This window comes from Arachis hypogaea, chromosome 3 (genome assembly GCF_003086295.3).
Source record: "Arachis hypogaea cultivar Tifrunner chromosome 3, arahy.Tifrunner.gnm2.J5K5, whole genome shotgun sequence".
Lineage (NCBI taxonomy): Eukaryota > Viridiplantae > Streptophyta > Magnoliopsida > Fabales > Fabaceae > Arachis > Arachis hypogaea.
In genome coordinates, this window is record NC_092038.1 from 6,399,007 (window position 1) to 6,415,386 (window position 16,380).

Here is a 16,380-nt window from a genome sequence, read left to right on the forward strand (position 1 = left end):
TAATAAAAATAATTATTTTTTATATTAATCGAGTAAATAATCATAAAAAATATTATAATTATACGATTATGTAAAATATTTTATACTAACAATACATTAAAATTAAACTCTATTCTAAATATTTAATTTTTTAAAATAATTTTAAAAATTATAACCATATTTATTTGAATTTTAGTTAACAAAACCAAATTCTAAAATCAGTTAACTAAAACAAAAACTAAATATGTAAATCTATAAAATAATATCGTATTAAAAGTATTAAAATCACACCAATTAATTCTATAATACCCATAATATAATTAGACTTTTAATTCATCAATAAAATAATATTATATAAATTAAAATTAATTTTTGAAAGTGTTAAAATTTAGTTTTTAAATTAAAATTGACTTTGTATAAAATTAGTTTTTTTATCCAATTTTTAAAAGAAAAACGAGTTTTAAAATAAATCAATTTAAAAAAAAACAAATTTTTGTATAAAAAGACCAATTTTTCTATAAAAACCAAAATTTACATACAAAAATCGATTTTTATTTTTAAAACCGATTTAATAATTTTATAATCAATTACAATTAATAACCAATTTTATCATTTTAAACCGATTAAACTTGGTTTTTGCCTTTTTGGCACGCCACTTTGAAATCCGGGTCGGGTTGGGGGCTTGGGCTTTCGGTTTTTGGGTCTGGACTAGGTTATTTGTCCGGGTTCCTGACAAAAAAAAAAGTTGTTAGTTCGGTAGTTCCCACCGCTTACTCCTCGTATCTTCTTTAACCTGTACTTTACGCTTTCACTTTATGTAATCCTCCAAACATTTCAAACCGTCACCTACCTAGTACTCACAAAAATAACTATGTTTCTCTGTTGAAGGTTCCATCATCATCATCATCATCATCTTATAGTAATGGAGTTGGAGATGCATACGGTCCTTGCTCAATTGCTGAGACTAGCATGGATCGCTGGTACACTTCCCATTCTCATCGCTTCAATTCCAATTCCCAAACTCAACTTCTTCCATACAATATTGTTGGGTTTTGCTAGAAGGGGAAAAATCATGCACTCATCTTCCCAGGTAAATATATCACTTTCCTTCCCCTATATACCCTTTTCATTTTTATTACTTTTATCATTGCCATTGTATAATTTTTTTGCCTTTTACTGAAATGGATTTGAATATATGATCCATGGAATAATGGGGTGCTTGAAAGTTTGAAACTTTGCAATATATTTGATTTGACTTTGCAGAAATTCACGCTCCCTCAGAGATTCTTCTTGCACTTCTATATTGTTGCATCAATATGGACAACGTTCTTGCTTGTTGCAACTTGGTGTTATGCATACACAGTGGTGCCACCGGTTAGGGAATCATCTGCATACTCTACCATTACAAGCTACTTGATCGGAGGCTCAGCTCTGAGAACTGATTCAACTACAATGTTTCAGAGGCATGCTGTTTGGCAAGCTGTTTTTCTTCTTTTGTTAATGGAAGCTCAAGTGTTGAGACGCTTATTTGAAACCATATATGTATTTAAATATAGCCCCTCTGCCCGCATGCACATCCTTGGTTATCTCACTGGAATGTTGTAAGTTTATTTCATAATCTTTCTAATTTACCTCCCTTGAACTCTCTTTCTCTTTTTTATTAGAATAATTTTGACTATTATATATTCCTAATGTGGTGATGTGTGTGTGAAAGGCCTATTTGTTGTTATTAATCTGAAATCATAGTGCATTACCCTGATAATCTTTGTTCTTATTGAATTACTTTGATTTGATTTCTTTTCTACAGGCTACGAAATACATTTATTTATGACGGATATTGTCATTTTAATACATAAGATTCAATTGTTGTTCAGCTGCTATGCGTTTGCTACATCATAGTGTATAAATTGCCTTAAACTTTTTGGGGGATGGGTATGGCAATGTTCTAGTTAGCAAAAAGCTTTGTAGTTTACTAGTTTATGAATGAGACAACATGGAATTCAGATTTATGCTCCATGGTGACAGTTTTTCGGAAGGTTTGGACGGGAAACCTTGTGCACCGAACTAAAAGATAAACCAAAACAGAAGAGAAAGTCTAAGAGAAGTATGGGAAAAGCAAGCAGAACCCTGTAGTTGTGAATGGCTAATTCCATATATATGTAACTACTCCTAGGTAGATTTGAAGTGCTGCACGTTGATTTGAAATCTTAATCTAGTTTCAAGGATGAAGAGCCTTAGAATCTGTTTCTTAGATGAATAATGAATTCTGCATTTCCTTTTACTATTCTTGTTATTTATCACTCACTGATTGGACACAAGCAAACACTAAAATGGGAATGATTGGTTTGTTTGTTTTACGAAGCTAGCTTCTACCTAGCAGCACCACTGTCGCTGTGTGCTGATTGCGCCTTAGATGTGTTTTACTTCCTAGTAAACCTAGTCACCAAGTTCATCGTCGTAGGCAAGGATCATATGCCACCAGTGGAGGTAGAACTTTGGCAAGTTGTAAATCCTCTCATCAGGCTTGGATGGAGGCATTGGATCGGCGCGGCTGTTTTTTTTTGGGGTTGGATTCATCAACAAAGATGCCATAAGATTCTTGTATGTAGCATCCACTTGAAACTTTTGCCATTGAAATCTTAACAGTCTTTCAACTTTTTGTCATGTCTTTGTCTGAATTTAATAATTTTGTTAGGGTTCGCTTCGAGATTCAAGACAAGCAGAGGAATATGCAATTCCTCACGGTGATTGGTTTGAAATTGTTTCCTCTCCACATTATCTCTCTGAAATGGTAACACTCCCCCCTCCCACCCTCCTTTCTCTCCCATATCTGTTTTCCTTATGCTATTATGTGACCCATGTTGAATATGGCTAATGTTTGACAATAATGAAGGTTATATACGGCAGTTTTGTGGTTGCCACTGGAGGATCCGATCTAACCATATGGCTACTATTTGTTTTTGTGGTAATATATAAATTGTAGATTAGCAAGATTTTCTAATTCTTGAAAGGGGAAAAATGTTTAGTTGATTTTTTTTCTTTGCCATGTTTCTTTCACTTGGTTCAGCTGGCAAATCTGTCATTTGCAGCAGTGGAAACACACAGGTGGTATCATCAGAAATTTGAAGATTATCCAAGTAGTCGGTTTGCTGTTATACCATATATTCTCTGAGATTATGAGACAAATAGACGATGCTTTTCATGTTAGATTGATGTAAAGCAATTCGTTAATTCTCATAGATGTGCCTGTGCGTATGAACTTATTTTGTTTATAGACGAAGGCAGAAAGGTGTAAAGTAAACAAATGGATAAACAAGTTGAGCAACTAAAATTTTCTGGATTCTTATTTAGGGCACCTATTGCCTCAGATGATTTTTTAGTCATCACCAAGCATAGTTCAGATAAGCAAATCTAATGGGGCTTAAAAAGATTGGCTTTCACAAAGTTTAATGATAATTCAAATCTAGAGATTCAAGAACCGTGATGTATTTGGGTATTTTAAAGATCATACATGCCAACAAAAAAGAAAGAAAGATCCTAAAAAAGGGAACCATAGACTCAAGCAAAAAGATCGATTCCCCAAAACCTGGCTGGTTGGTTAGTTCTATATTTCTTGTCCATACTTCTGATGAGCTCCATGTCCTCTTTAGATAGCTCAAAATCAAACACCTGGAAATTCTCTTTCAATCTTTCCAATTTCGATGATTTAGGAATGACAACAGTGTTCCTTTGAATGCCCCAACGAAGAGCAATTTGTGCAGTAGACTTTTTGTATTTTTCAGCCAGACCCTGAAAGTCACACAGGTTAATTCGTTAATTCAGTATCCAAAAATCCTTTCAACTATAATAACAAAACAACTAATTCTTGTCTCATAAGGTGAGTTTTGCTAAATAGATTAAACAATGCTTTCATGTCCTATTGTAAATAAATCGGTCAAGTTTGCTTCGTAGAGATCCAACGAGTGGTTTTGAATAAATGATGCCAGGCTTTTGGTGTTTGGAAACTAGAATTGATAACTTACCTTTAGAACTTGGTCATCTAAACATGAAACTGTACCAAACCATTCTGTATTAGCCGCAGCACCTCCAAGAGGAGTATGGGCTGTGACACAAACCCCGTGCTTCTGGCAAAACTTGATGAGCGAATCACGCTGGAAGTATGGGTGGGTTTCAATCTGATTCACAGCAGGCTTTATCTTGGAATATGCTAAACAATCTCTAGTTAAGAAGATATCATAATTGCTGCAAGAAAAACTCTTCATCATGTTCTATTTTGCATGAATAGAATGATCAATTTCTCAAGTAAATTGCTAGTAGAAATATCAAAAAAGTAACCAGGCAACCAACAACAGTGAAACCTGATTCCAATGCTACGAACCAAGCCCATCGAAACAAGATCTTCCATAGCACGCCAGGTAGTTTCCAGGGATATAGTGGTATCTATGTCCAACACCCCATCCTCACCCAAAGCACTATCAGTTGTACCAACACCTGCATGCATGTTAAATATCACACACATGAATGAGATGGCACAAATATGCTTGCATTTGCTTCTTACAATCTCAAACAACATAATCTGAAAGAATATATTATTAGAGTTGTAAATAGCTATTAAGTTAATTAATCACGTGTAGAGTGATGTTCAGTTAGTTAGTAGTGTCAAGTTAATTAGGAAATTAGTTTTCATTTTTCTGTTTCTACTGACTCAGCACCATTCGGTTACTGAGGGTGTTGCTTCATGAGTTCATGTACATGTGTATATACTGCACTCTGCAGCTGAATAGCACTGATTCCAATCTTCATTTCACACTTCTAATATACATTTATAGAGACATACCAGATAAACCACTTCCTTATCAGATAAGTTTGCCCGTCGCCATTAAAATAAATAAAGGAAAAAAAAGGGACATACAACCCTCCCATACAAGCAATGGATTTTATTACCTTTTCCTGAATGGTGCGGGAAAAATTTGTAATTTCAAATTAATGGGGAATGAGTTTAGGGAGTCCACTCTAACTATTTATAGGCCAAAAAAAGGGGGATAAATACAAAAAAACTGGTATACCAGTGTGCCTTGTAGCAACAGGGAAGTGAACCAGATACAAATCTAGATAATCCAATTGAAGCTTCTTGAGACTGTCCTTGCAGGCCTCAATAACATGTCCATGATCAGAATTCCAAAGCTGAAGTCAAATTGAATTCCCAAGGGAAATACAGTCACTATGCAATTCTCAGAAATCACCATTACTAGTGAAAAAAAAAAAAAGGCATATTGATTTGTTGAGAAGGTGAAAGTGACCTTGGTGGTAATGAAAAGGTCCTCCCTCTTAACAAGACCACTAGTAAAGGCCTCTTTAAGCGCCACTCCAACCTCTGCTTCGTTCTTGTAATCAGCTGCAAATTCATTGCATTCAAATCTAGTCAACAATCATATACCTACTTATCATCGTCACATCAAAAGGTTAAAAAAAAATAGCAAACTCATCAACAAAAATTACCAATACACTCCAAATTAGCAAAGATAGTAAGTTTTGACTCTTCAATCAACCCAAAGCTAAACTTCCTGATTCGTAACTTAAAATATCCATAAGAGAATAAAAACCCTAAAATATTGATGATGATGATGATGATGATGATAAGATTCAATAAATTGGGAAAAGAATAGTAATTGAAAAAAGAAAATACCAGCACAATCAAAGTGGCGATAACCAATTTTAATGGAATTATGGATGAGATCCTTGACTTGTTGAGATTCCATGCGCCACACACCAAGTCCAATGATAGGCATCTTGAAGCCGCTGTTGAGTGTTATCGCCATTTTCTTCTTTGCTTCAAGCTTCACAACACCTCTATGCTCAGTTCAGCTTCCCTGAGTGACAGAGTGCCACCAACTTCGCTATCATTCCCTTTTATTTGATTTGGGCCACCACGATCGAAACATGCCAAGCCCATTAAGCAATCAAACAGGCCCATTAAAGGCCCAATGTTGTGAATAATTGACATGTAATAATGAACTAATTATAACGTTGTTACACTTTATAAGTTTATATCCTCTTAAATTATTATTATTAATTTTATTTTATTTATTTTTAGTTATGATCTTTTTGGCTATGCTGGTTTTGGTTGTAACATTCGCAATCCTGATAGATGTTGGTTGAAAGGTTGCACTGAAAAAGTTGAAGTATACAGTGTTCTTTTTGTTGAATTGTATGCAATTTGGAGAGGTTTACTTCTTACTTGGAGAGTGGATTTCATTAGGTTATTTGTGAAATAACTGTTTAGAAGCTTTTTTTTTATAAATCAAAGAATGCTTGGTAAGAATATTTCGGAATGAAATTTGGCAAAACATATACAGAAGGTTATGAATTAGAATTGGAAAGTCTCTATTCTTTTAATTCAGAGAAATACAAATAGTGTTGCAGATTGTATAACAAAACCAGCTGCTTTTGACGCAGATATTCACTCAAATTGAAGCCAACCATAAAGTGCGTTTCAACATCTAATAGATTTAGATATGAACCTAGCCAATTAATTTAATTTTGTCTCTATTTTTTTTTTCTTTCTTTTCTATTTAGTCACTAAAAAAAATTAAAGAATTAAAGAGCCTTAAACCATAATTAAAGGTTGGGTATTGGAGGGTTATGCTTGAAAATGCTACTTCTCAGTTCTCAATAAATGTACAAGTGTTTGGTGAGGCAAAAAAAAATTTGGCCAATACGAATCTAACGAAGTTCAAAATCTAATATACATTTTTGGCCGATACGAATCACTTCATTAACAACAATACTGATATTCATCATCAACCCTAACTTATTTTGTTTATAGGAAAAGGCTAGTATTTAATATTGGTGGGTACTCCAATGAAGATATTATAATTGTCTTTATGTGATAATTTTTCTTTTTGACCTTTGGATGATAGATTGTAGGGTTAGATTTTGATATGTTAAAAAAGTGTTCTTTCTATTTGAAGTGTGGCCAAATCAATAAATCACACTTTTATACAAAGGATCTTCATAAAAAGATGTTTTTTACATCTTCATTTGAGTAGCTCCCTTTAATATTACTAGGATTTCTAATCACAAAATTCATTTATAAAATTTTTTCAAATATAACATTCTCATAAAGAACGAGAAAAGGAAAGGGTGAAAATAAACTTATGAATAAACAAGTTAAGCAACTAAAATATTCCGGATTCTTATTTAGGGCATCTATTGTCTCATATTATTTTTCAATCATCACCAAGCATAGTTCAGATAGGCAAATCTAATGACACAAAGATTAGCTCTCGCTAGAGCTGAATGATAATTCAAATCTCAAGGTTCAAGAACCATGATGTATACATAATACAGGAGGAACCGCAGTCTCAACCGTAAATATCGATGCCCCAAAACTTGGCTGGTTGGTTAGTTCTATATTTCTTGTCCAAATTTCCAATGAGCTCCATGTCTTCCTTAGATAGCTCAAAATCGAACACCTGAAAATTCTCTTTCAATCTTTCCCATTTTGATGATTTAGGAATGACAACAGTTTTCCTTTGAATCCCCCAACGAAGAGCAATTTGTGCAGCAGTTCTTTTATATTTTCCAGCCAGGCCCTGAAAGTTCCAAAGTTAATTCATTAATTCAGTATCCAAAATGCTTTCAACAACAACAACAACAACAACAACAAGTCTGGTTTTATTAAACAAGTTTTACTGCATAGACTTACAAAAATGCTAAGTATACATTATTAAAATCAATTATTATATATTTATATATAAATAATATATAAATTTATATATTGTTTAATTTATTTTTAATATTTATTTTATATTTTAATATATATTTTATATTTATGTCTAATTTGATGGCTAATTTTCGTGTCCTGTTACAAATAATATAAATTGGTCGAGTTTGCTTCTTAGTGGTTTGGAATAAGCAATGCCTGGCATTTAGTGTTTGGAAACTAGAAAATTGATTAAATTACCTTTAGAAGTTGGTCATCTAAACATGAAACTGTACCAAACAATTCAGTATTAGCCGCAGCACCTCCAAGAGGAGTATGAGCTGTGACACAAACCCCATGCTTCTGGCAAAACTTGACGAGCGAATCTCGCTGGAAGTATGGGTGGGTTTCAATTTGATTCACAGCAGGCTTTATCTTGGAATATGCTAAACAATCTCTTACCATAATCACACCATAGTTGCTGTAAGAAAAACTCTCTATCACATTTTATTTTGCTAGAATTTGTCCAAGAATTAATCAGCAACCAACAACAGTGAAGATTGTAATAATTGTACCTGATTCCAATGCTACGAACCAAGCCCATTGAAACAAGATCTTCCATAGCGCGCCACGTAGTTTCTAGGGATATAGTGGTATCTATGTCCAACACCCCATCCTCACCCAAAACACTTGCAGTTTTGCCAATAGCTGCATGCATGTTCAATATCACCTTAATAACCATAGAAATTCACGTGTAATTATTTTCATGTAAAATTATTAATTAAAATTATTAAATAATAATGTAATTAAATATATTAAATCATTTAACTATTCTTAATTAATAATTTCAACAACTGCATTGGCTATCTACAATCTCAAACAACATTATTATCTGCATGGATACATTTATAGAAAAAAAATGGACACACAGTCAGCCCATACATGCATGGATTTTATTACGTTTTCATAATGGTGTGGGGCAAATTAGTAATTTCAAATTAATGGGTAGATGACTTTGTCCTCTGTGTTGTTTATCAAGGCAAAATTCAGAGTCAATTCTAACTACAAAAACATTTAGTAACAATAAAAATTCATAAAAAATAATTAAAATTAGTCTTATTTAATATTTATTAATTATTATTAAAATTAATAAATATTTAATAAGACAAATTTGACTTATTTTATTTTTTATCTTTTTAGTATTATCACTTTAATTATATATAGAAAGAAAAAAAAGAATAAATATAAAAAAAACTTATATACCAGTGTGCCTTGTAGGAACAGGAAAGTGAACTAGATATAAATCCAGATAATCCAATTGAAGTTTTCTGAGACTATCCTTGCAGGCCTCAACAACGTGTCCATGATCAGAATTCCAAAGCTGAAATCAAATTGAATTCCCAAGGGCAATAGGGTCACTATACAATAAACAAAAAATATTGATTTGTTGAGAAGGTGAAACTGTGAAAGTGACCTTGGTGGTAATGAAAAGATCCTCCCTTTTAACAAGACCACTAGTGAAGGCCTCTTTAAGCGCCTCTCCAACCTCTTCTTCGTTCTTATATTTAGCTGCAAATCCATTGCATTCAAATGTAGTCAACAATCACATCACATTAGAGAGTTAAAAAAAAAAAGGAAGCAAACTCATCATCGACAAAAATTACACAAACACTACTCCAATTTAGCGAAGATAGTGAGCTTTAATTTTTCATTTAGCCCAAAACGGAAAACGCCAAAACTAAACTTGCTTATTCATCATTTTAAGAATAAAATATACTTTTTAATTTTAAAATTAATGTTTTTTAAACAATATTTAATTTTATTTTTAACATTTTTTATTTATATCAAATTTTTTTGTAGACGTTAATTATATTTAAAGTATTAGGGACAAAATTAAACATGTACTAAGTAATTTTGGCACTAATAAAAAATATTAAGAATAAAGTTAAATAAATTAAAAATATTAGATACAAAAGTATATTTTATTCTAATTTAAAATGAGTAAATAGTCAAATTAGTTACTAAAAGATTATTCGTTTTTAAATTGGTCTCCGAAATTTTTTTTAAATATAATTCATGCTTCAAAAATTTTAAGTTAGTCATGTTAGTCTCACTCCGTTGCTAACGACATCAGAATTTGTTAATATACCACAATACACATTAAGTAGTCCTAATTGATGGCTAATATGATAAGTTTATGAAATTATATCAAATCAATTCTAAATTAAGAAATTCTAATACTTCAAAGTCCCCGGCAATTAGATTTTGATTTGATATAATTTAAAAAATTTATCATATAAACAATTAATTAAGATTCTGAGGTGTGTGCTGTAATATTACTTAACGTGTAATGTCAATAAATTTTAACGCGATCAACAAAAAAAATGACGAAAGAATTAATTTGATTAACTTAAAATTTTTAAATGATAAATTTAATTAAAAATATCTTTTAAAAATTAATTTAAAAAAGAGTAATTTTTCTTAAACAAATTTAACTATTTCTTCGACTTAAAACATTTATTAGAGAAGAAAAGTACTAAAAGATCAATGATGACAAGATTTAATAAATTAATAAAATAAAGCAAAATGTTTCGTATAGATGACAAAAAGTATCTATATATGTAAATTTATTGTGGCTAATTTTATGGGTTAATAATCAAATTAGTTTTTTAAAGATAAGATATTTTTTAAATTTGTCTTTAAAATATTTTTTTAATTAAATTGGTCTTTCAAACGTTACGAATTAATCGTATACGTGATTCGGTTACTCTACTTATAATTTTTGTCAAGGATTGATGATGTAAAATGTTAACTGATAGCATACATGACACATAACATGTTCAATTGAACGTTAACTAAATATGTTTAAGAAAATCTATTAATTTAGTCGGTAAGTAATATTAGAAATATGATTTTTGTAATTGAAAAAAATGACTAAATTAATAAATTTTTATAAATATATTTGGTTAATATCTAATTAGACATATTAAATATTATATATATTATTAATTAACATTTTATAGCATTAATTTTTTAAAAAAAATTATTAATAGAGTGACCGAAGGACAAATATAATTAATTTGTAATTTTTAAAAGATTAATTTAATTTAAAAAAAATTCAAAAATAAATTTTAAAAATATTTTATTTTTCAAGAAGTAATTTAATTATTAACCTCTAATTTTATTCATGGGCACTTCTCATTGTATTTGGAAGTATTTATCAGCTTTTTCAGGAAAGGTTAAGACGAGCAGTAGTTATTTATTGACACTTGTCATTGTATTTGGAACTTGGAATAGGGATGGACTATGGAGGAATATCTCGTGAATTTTCATTTAGACTGTCAATTTTTTTTTCTTACACTTTGTTTAAATTCAGAATGAACTCAATGAAGTTTATTTTAATTTGTACACCACTTTATTTTTTTTATGTATGCTTTTACCAATATATATTCACTATAAACTTATATTAATATAATTACATAAAAAACAAAATTTAAATAAATTCTTATTATTTTTACAAATAATTTTCTTGGCTCTACGAAAAATTGTAATGTTGTATGTGTATAATAAAAGTTCTTTAGTTTCATAAATACATAAAAGAATTTAATTAAACTAATTATATATGTAACTTTTCAAAATAAAAATTAAATTTTGAAAAGAAATTATATAAAGTTATATTATCGAATAATATTTTTAGTAAAAATAGTTTGTTTAAGGTGTTTTTAGTTTATATATGAAATGATTTAATTATTTATCAAATAATATAAAATTTATTTTCATTATTTTTATTTATGTTTTTTAATCAAATTATCTTAATAAAAAACTATTTTTAATTTTTTTTAATCAAAAGTTAATTTTATGTAACACCCATAATTATTTTTTAATATAATACCTGTAGATTTAAATAATTATAATGACAAAATAATAATCTTATGAAAAAAGTTGCTCAAAATAGTCCAAATCTAGATTTTTTTTTCTCTGGTCCAGCTGAACAAAAATAGGTGTCATTAAAAGACTAATTATGGCAGTAATCATATTGAATAGAAAGATAAAAGTTAAAAGTCGAGTGATTAACTCATTCGTTTTCATAAATATTAAGAATTTGAATATCAATTTATGTATGTATCAACAAATTTTTAAATAGAATTTAGATCTACAACTAATTAACAATTGTTTGTCACTATATTTTTTTGTAAAAGCTGATAAAAACTGATAATCTTAATAACAAATATCATTGTGATAAACTTTTAAATAAATGTCAGATTCACATTAAGTTAATCATTGTTTGTTAGTATATTTTTTTTAGAAGTTGACAAAAATAGTCAATCTCATCGACGAATATTAATTAATAGAACTAGCTATTGTAGATCTATATATAGATATCTTTTGCGATCTATAATACTGAATCATTAATAAAAAAAATGAAAAAATTATAATAAATTTAAAAAGATAAAAAAATGTAAATATATATTATTATTTTAAAAGCATAAAAAATAAAGAAATAATTTTTTATTTAAAAATTATGACTTAAAAAAATGAATTAAGACTCTAAATTATTTTTATTATAATAATTAAAAAAAATACCAGCACAATCAAAGTGGCGATAACCAATTTTGATGGCATTAAGGATGAGATCCTTGACTTGTTGAGATTCCATGCGCCAAACACCAAGTCCAATGATAGGCATTGTGAAGCCACTGTTGAGTGTTGTCGCCATTTTCTTCTTTGCTTCAAGCTTCACAAATCAGTGAATCACAACACCTCTAAGCTCGGTTCAGCTCTAGTCTATATGCCTCTAACTGTGAGTGACAGTGACACAGTGTCACGAGTCTCGTAATCATTCCCTTTTATTTAATTTTGCACGTGTTAAAATTGCTAAGCCTATTAAGCAAACAAACAAGCCCATTACAGGCCCATCACAGGCCCAATGTTGTGAATAATTGACGTGTAATAATGAACTAATTATAAAGCAATGGATGAAATGATTCCACGTTCCTCTTCAGATCGGAGCCTGGAAGCCGTGAGTTTCTCTGTGTGATCACACCTTCGTTCAGATCACAAGAACATCAGATCCGAAATCGAAAGACAAAGAGAAAGTGTAATCAATGGCTCCGTTCAGCGGCGATGAGACGGCACCGTTTTTTGGCTTCCTTGGAGCCGCAGCTGCACTTGTTTTCTCCTGTACGTTTTTTCTTCATTCCATAACAATCATTCATCGCAATTCGATCTAGATTTCTCTTTTCCTGATCTTTACATAGTTGCATCGTTTTCTGTTTCTCTTTCTCTGCAAATTAAATTTTCAATCTAGTGCTGATAAGCTAGTTGTTTGAGCTTGATTTTCAATCTCTTTGGAAAATCAATTAAATTGTTGCTGGATTCTTTTTTTCAGCTTATATGTACGATGTTTCTTGATTCATTTGTGCTTCCGATTGCTTATTGAGTAGATTTTGTTGGATTTAATGAGCTTTTAATATTATATTTTTTTTTATACTTTTTCCCTTGTAATATAAGCTTTAAAATTTTATTGAATTGCTGAATTGGTTTCATTTTGGAAAAATAAATAAATAGACAAGATTTTGAGATTTGGTTGTTAGTCGTTCTTGATCTGGAGGGTTTGGTTATTAATAATTAAGAGTTTGATTTGAACTGATGGAAGGTATGGGAGCTGCCTATGGCACGGCAAAGAGTGGCGTCGGCGTGGCCTCGATGGGCGTGATGAGACCTGAGCTGGTGATGAAGTCTATTGTACCTGTTGTTATGGCTGGAGTTTTGGGTATTTATGGCCTTATTATTGCTGTTATTATCAGTACAGGAATTAACCCTAAGGCCAAATCCTATTATCTCTTTGATGGTTATGCACATCTCTCCTCTGGTCTTGCCTGTGGCCTCGCCGGGCTTTCTGCCGGCATGGCTATTGGCATTGTTGGTGATGCTGGTGTTAGGTATATTCTTTTTTCTAACTTACTATCTCATCTATGATTACCTGTTCATTTCAAACATCATTTTAGAATGCCTTGTGTGTATTTTAGTTTAGCTCTGCTTCCTGATTCCGTAGAGTCTTGCATTCACGCTCAATATATTAGTAATTTGTTCCAATTGTTGGTTTTATTTTACCATCGTCAATTCGTCAGCCATAGGATTCCATAAGCCTAACATCCGAGTATATGGCGTCTGTAATGGGCACAAACCCTTATGCTAGATGTGGTTATGAGAAACTATAAAGAAATGGAGTTGGACCCTTACTAAAAACTATAGTTTAGTTTTTGGCTTATTGGTAAGCACCTAATCAAACACTATCAATGCACCTTAAGATATCTGACCCTAGGTATGTATATTTACACTTTACAGTTTACACTTTAGACTGTTCTCTTATGAAGTCAGTGATGCTATGTCCCTGGCCATCTTAACCATCGAACAGAGTATGGCCCTTGATTGAACATGTGCTTTGCCGTCACTAACCTCAGTTATGCTTTCAATTTGATGTGGTGGTTGATATGTTTCCCAGCAATTCCAATTAAATTTCTTATTTGACTAATTAATCTCCGTCTGCAGAGCCAATGCACAGCAGCCAAAACTTTTCGTTGGAATGATTCTCATCCTCATCTTCGCTGAAGCTCTTGCTCTATACGGTCTCATTGTTGGTATTATCCTGTCATCTCGTGCCGGCCAATCTAGAGCTGAGTAAGAAAGGAGCTATGCCATAGAATATTCGTTGCCACCCCACATCATGTTTTAACCCTCTTATTAAGAGGGAGAGAGGGGGCAAATTTTTTTAGTCGGAGGTTAGTGATGCTCGGACAGCACTTGTAGGCTAAAAAGGAAAAACAAAGACTTTGGTGAAAGCAATTGCTCCACCTGCCGTTTGTTGGTGTTTGTTTGTATAAGTAGCTTTGCTCAATAAAGCTTCTCAAGCTTCATGTTTTTTCTTTTTTCTTTTTTTTTTTCCCCTCCTTGTGACATTGTATTGTGCCATATAATCTTGAGTTCTAAATTTTTCAATCCTTTTGCTTCTCTTTTGGCTGCTGAAACCGGTGCATATAAGTGATTTGGTTGCGAAGGTAACTTACAACATTAACGGATCGTTTCTTATGAAGCGCTGCTTTCACTTCTTTTATTATATAGGTGTATAATCAACCTTTTCACCAAGAGACGAACATTCTGAGATTGGTGTGATAGGATTGTGCTGCCGTTGTCTCTCATCGATAGAACATTTAGTTGCAGTAACATAGTCCCACTCTTCTCTCTCTCTCTCTCTCCAAGATGGTGTACTTTCTTTTAGTCTCCAGTCTAATCCCACCTGCCTAAGAAAAACTAAAACCATAAACAAAGAAAAACTGAGATGTTATGTCTAAGAAACCTTGGCAGTACATCAAGTTACTGTCTGTGGCACCTTGCAAAACATGATGCAGTGATGCGCCACACACCACATAAGCTGATGTTCATGATTAAGTCCTGTCTATACTTCAAACGGTTCTCATACACTTCAGCCGCCCCCGCTTTCCTCTTTCTTCTCCAAGCAAAGGATGTAAGCCGTGTAACGATGTAGAAAAAACATCTAAAATAAGGATATTGGTAAAATAAGAAAGTAAGGAGTTAATGTTGAATTTGTAATTTTTACCTTATGTAAATTTATTACTTTGATTTAAAGGTGATTATTTATATATATATATATATATATATATATATATATATATATATATATATATATATATATATATTTGGTGATAATTATATATATTTTTTAGTTTAACTCAATTTAGAGAAGTTTGATGCCATCATGTTAAACGTTCCTTTTTGTCCTAGCCCACTTATAGAACTGAATTTCCAGACCGAAAATACGAGTTGAAAAAATCTTTTTTCCTTTTTGGTCAACAATTTCAGTCCTTAACGTTTTTTTTTGGACATGTAATCCTTAACGTTGAGCAGGACATCTGTAAGCACATTAAACTATTAAAGAAAGAATGTTTGAAGTGCAGATTGGGACTAGTTTACAATCCTTGACTTGTATTTGTCAATCTTATTAAATGGGCCGATCCATAGAAACAGACATTTTATCAAACTTACTATTGAGATTTTAAATCAACTATCTGGGCTTTGGAAAGGGCCAGAACAGTGACCACCCCAATTCTTCTGATGAAACAAAGAACGCTTCACGTCCAGAAAAATAAAAAACAAAGACAGCTTAGCCTAGAATTTTCTGATTATTGTAGAGGGGGTCTGAGATGTAATTTCCTTTAGTTTTGGTCTTTTGCACCATTTTAGAATCAAACCTACTTTAGTTAAGTTGTATAATTTTAAACAAACTCATGGCAAAAATAAAAAAGAAGCATATATGTGACTTATGAGACACAAATAAAAATAAACTTGAACAGAAACTGAATTTAAAAAAAATACAGAAGTATATACCTTCTAGCAACCAGAATACAGAAGTATATACCTTCTAGAAACCAATGTACCAAACTAGATAAAAAAAAAATGATGGCAGATTAATTAACACGTGAAAACAATTTGATACTTTAATCCTTTTTTTTTAAATGATAATGAAGAACTTCTGTCTGTTTCTGGTCTGAAGATCGAAAATGAGTAATTAGAATCCGTCCACTGTATGTAAACTTTGAAACTCTGATTAATTTTAATATATAATATAATACAATATAATATACGATATTAAAGAGGATCTCACAAGTGTAAATGTG

General features: G+C 31.3%; 4 protein-coding genes across 4 annotated transcripts; 2 read left to right on the forward strand and 2 right to left on the reverse strand.

The window, feature by feature from the left end:
• Positions 1 to 720: 720 nt before the first annotated feature.
• Positions 721 to 3,329, forward strand: LOC112789130 (polyprenal reductase 2). Its single transcript, XM_025830891.3, has 6 exons — positions 721 to 1,069; positions 1,243 to 1,580; positions 2,346 to 2,580; positions 2,675 to 2,770; positions 2,873 to 2,944; positions 3,047 to 3,329. The coding sequence occupies exons 1-6, from the start codon at positions 902 to 904 to the stop codon at positions 3,149 to 3,151; spliced, it is 1,014 nt and encodes a 337-aa protein (XP_025686676.1). The 5' UTR covers positions 721 to 901; the 3' UTR covers positions 3,152 to 3,329.
• Positions 3,297 to 5,952, reverse strand: LOC112789131 (NADP-dependent D-sorbitol-6-phosphate dehydrogenase). The gene is made up of 6 exons (XM_025830892.2): positions 5,666 to 5,952; positions 5,280 to 5,374; positions 5,046 to 5,163; positions 4,338 to 4,470; positions 4,002 to 4,221; positions 3,297 to 3,768 (listed from the first exon to the last, which is right to left on the reverse strand). Exons 1-6 carry the CDS (start codon positions 5,796 to 5,798, stop codon positions 3,538 to 3,540), a joined length of 930 nt encoding a protein of 309 aa, XP_025686677.1. The 5' UTR covers positions 5,799 to 5,952; the 3' UTR covers positions 3,297 to 3,537.
• Positions 5,953 to 7,149: 1,197 nt separating this feature from the next.
• On the reverse strand, positions 7,150 to 12,502 carry LOC112789132 (NADP-dependent D-sorbitol-6-phosphate dehydrogenase-like). The gene is made up of 6 exons (XM_025830893.3): positions 12,269 to 12,502; positions 9,159 to 9,253; positions 8,948 to 9,065; positions 8,260 to 8,392; positions 7,946 to 8,165; positions 7,150 to 7,574 (listed from the first exon to the last, which is right to left on the reverse strand). Exons 1-6 carry the CDS (start codon positions 12,399 to 12,401, stop codon positions 7,344 to 7,346), a joined length of 930 nt encoding a protein of 309 aa, XP_025686678.1. The 5' UTR covers positions 12,402 to 12,502; the 3' UTR covers positions 7,150 to 7,343.
• Positions 12,503 to 12,599: 97 nt separating this feature from the next.
• LOC112789133 (V-type proton ATPase 16 kDa proteolipid subunit) lies at positions 12,600 to 14,683 on the forward strand. The gene is made up of 3 exons (XM_025830894.3): positions 12,600 to 12,865; positions 13,341 to 13,626; positions 14,237 to 14,683. Exons 1-3 carry the CDS (start codon positions 12,790 to 12,792, stop codon positions 14,367 to 14,369), a joined length of 495 nt encoding a protein of 164 aa, XP_025686679.1. The 5' UTR covers positions 12,600 to 12,789; the 3' UTR covers positions 14,370 to 14,683.
• Positions 14,684 to 16,380: the final 1,697 nt, after the last annotated feature.

Bases quoted from the DNA above. Each gene is read 5' to 3' on its own strand.
- LOC112789133 (XM_025830894.3), top strand. From the start codon at position 12,790: ATGGCTCCGTTCAGCGGCGATGAGACGGCACCGTTTTTTGGCTTCCTT. The intron at 12,866-13,340 runs GTACGTTTTTTC...AACTGATGGAAG, and splicing joins AGCTGCACTTGTTTTCTCCT to GTATGGGAGCTGCCTATGGC. The intron at 13,627-14,236 runs GTATATTCTTTT...CTCCGTCTGCAG, and splicing joins GTTGGTGATGCTGGTGTTAG to AGCCAATGCACAGCAGCCAA.
- LOC112789131 (XM_025830892.2), bottom strand. From the start codon at position 5,798: ATGGCGATAACACTCAACAGCGGCTTCAAGATGCCTATCATTGGACTT. The intron at 4,471-5,045 runs GTATACCAGTTT...ACATGCATGCAG, and splicing joins TGTTGCTACAAGGCACACTG to GTGTTGGTACAACTGATAGT. The intron at 4,222-4,337 runs GTTTCACTGTTG...TTTTTCTTGCAG, and splicing joins GTTCGTAGCATTGGAATCAG to CAATTATGATATCTTCTTAA.
- LOC112789130 (XM_025830891.3), top strand. From the start codon at position 902: ATGGAGTTGGAGATGCATACGGTCCTTGCTCAATTGCTGAGACTAGCA. The intron at 1,070-1,242 runs GTAAATATATCA...TTGACTTTGCAG, and splicing joins TCATGCACTCATCTTCCCAG to AAATTCACGCTCCCTCAGAG. The intron at 2,581-2,674 runs GTATGTAGCATC...TAATTTTGTTAG, and splicing joins AAAGATGCCATAAGATTCTT to GGTTCGCTTCGAGATTCAAG.
- LOC112789132 (XM_025830893.3), bottom strand. From the start codon at position 12,401: ATGGCGACAACACTCAACAGTGGCTTCACAATGCCTATCATTGGACTT. The intron at 9,066-9,158 runs GTCACTTTCACA...ATTTGATTTCAG, and splicing joins ATCTTTTCATTACCACCAAG to CTTTGGAATTCTGATCATGG. The intron at 7,575-7,945 runs GTAATTTAATCA...TGGAACTTTCAG, and splicing joins TAGATGACCAACTTCTAAAG to GGCCTGGCTGGAAAATATAA.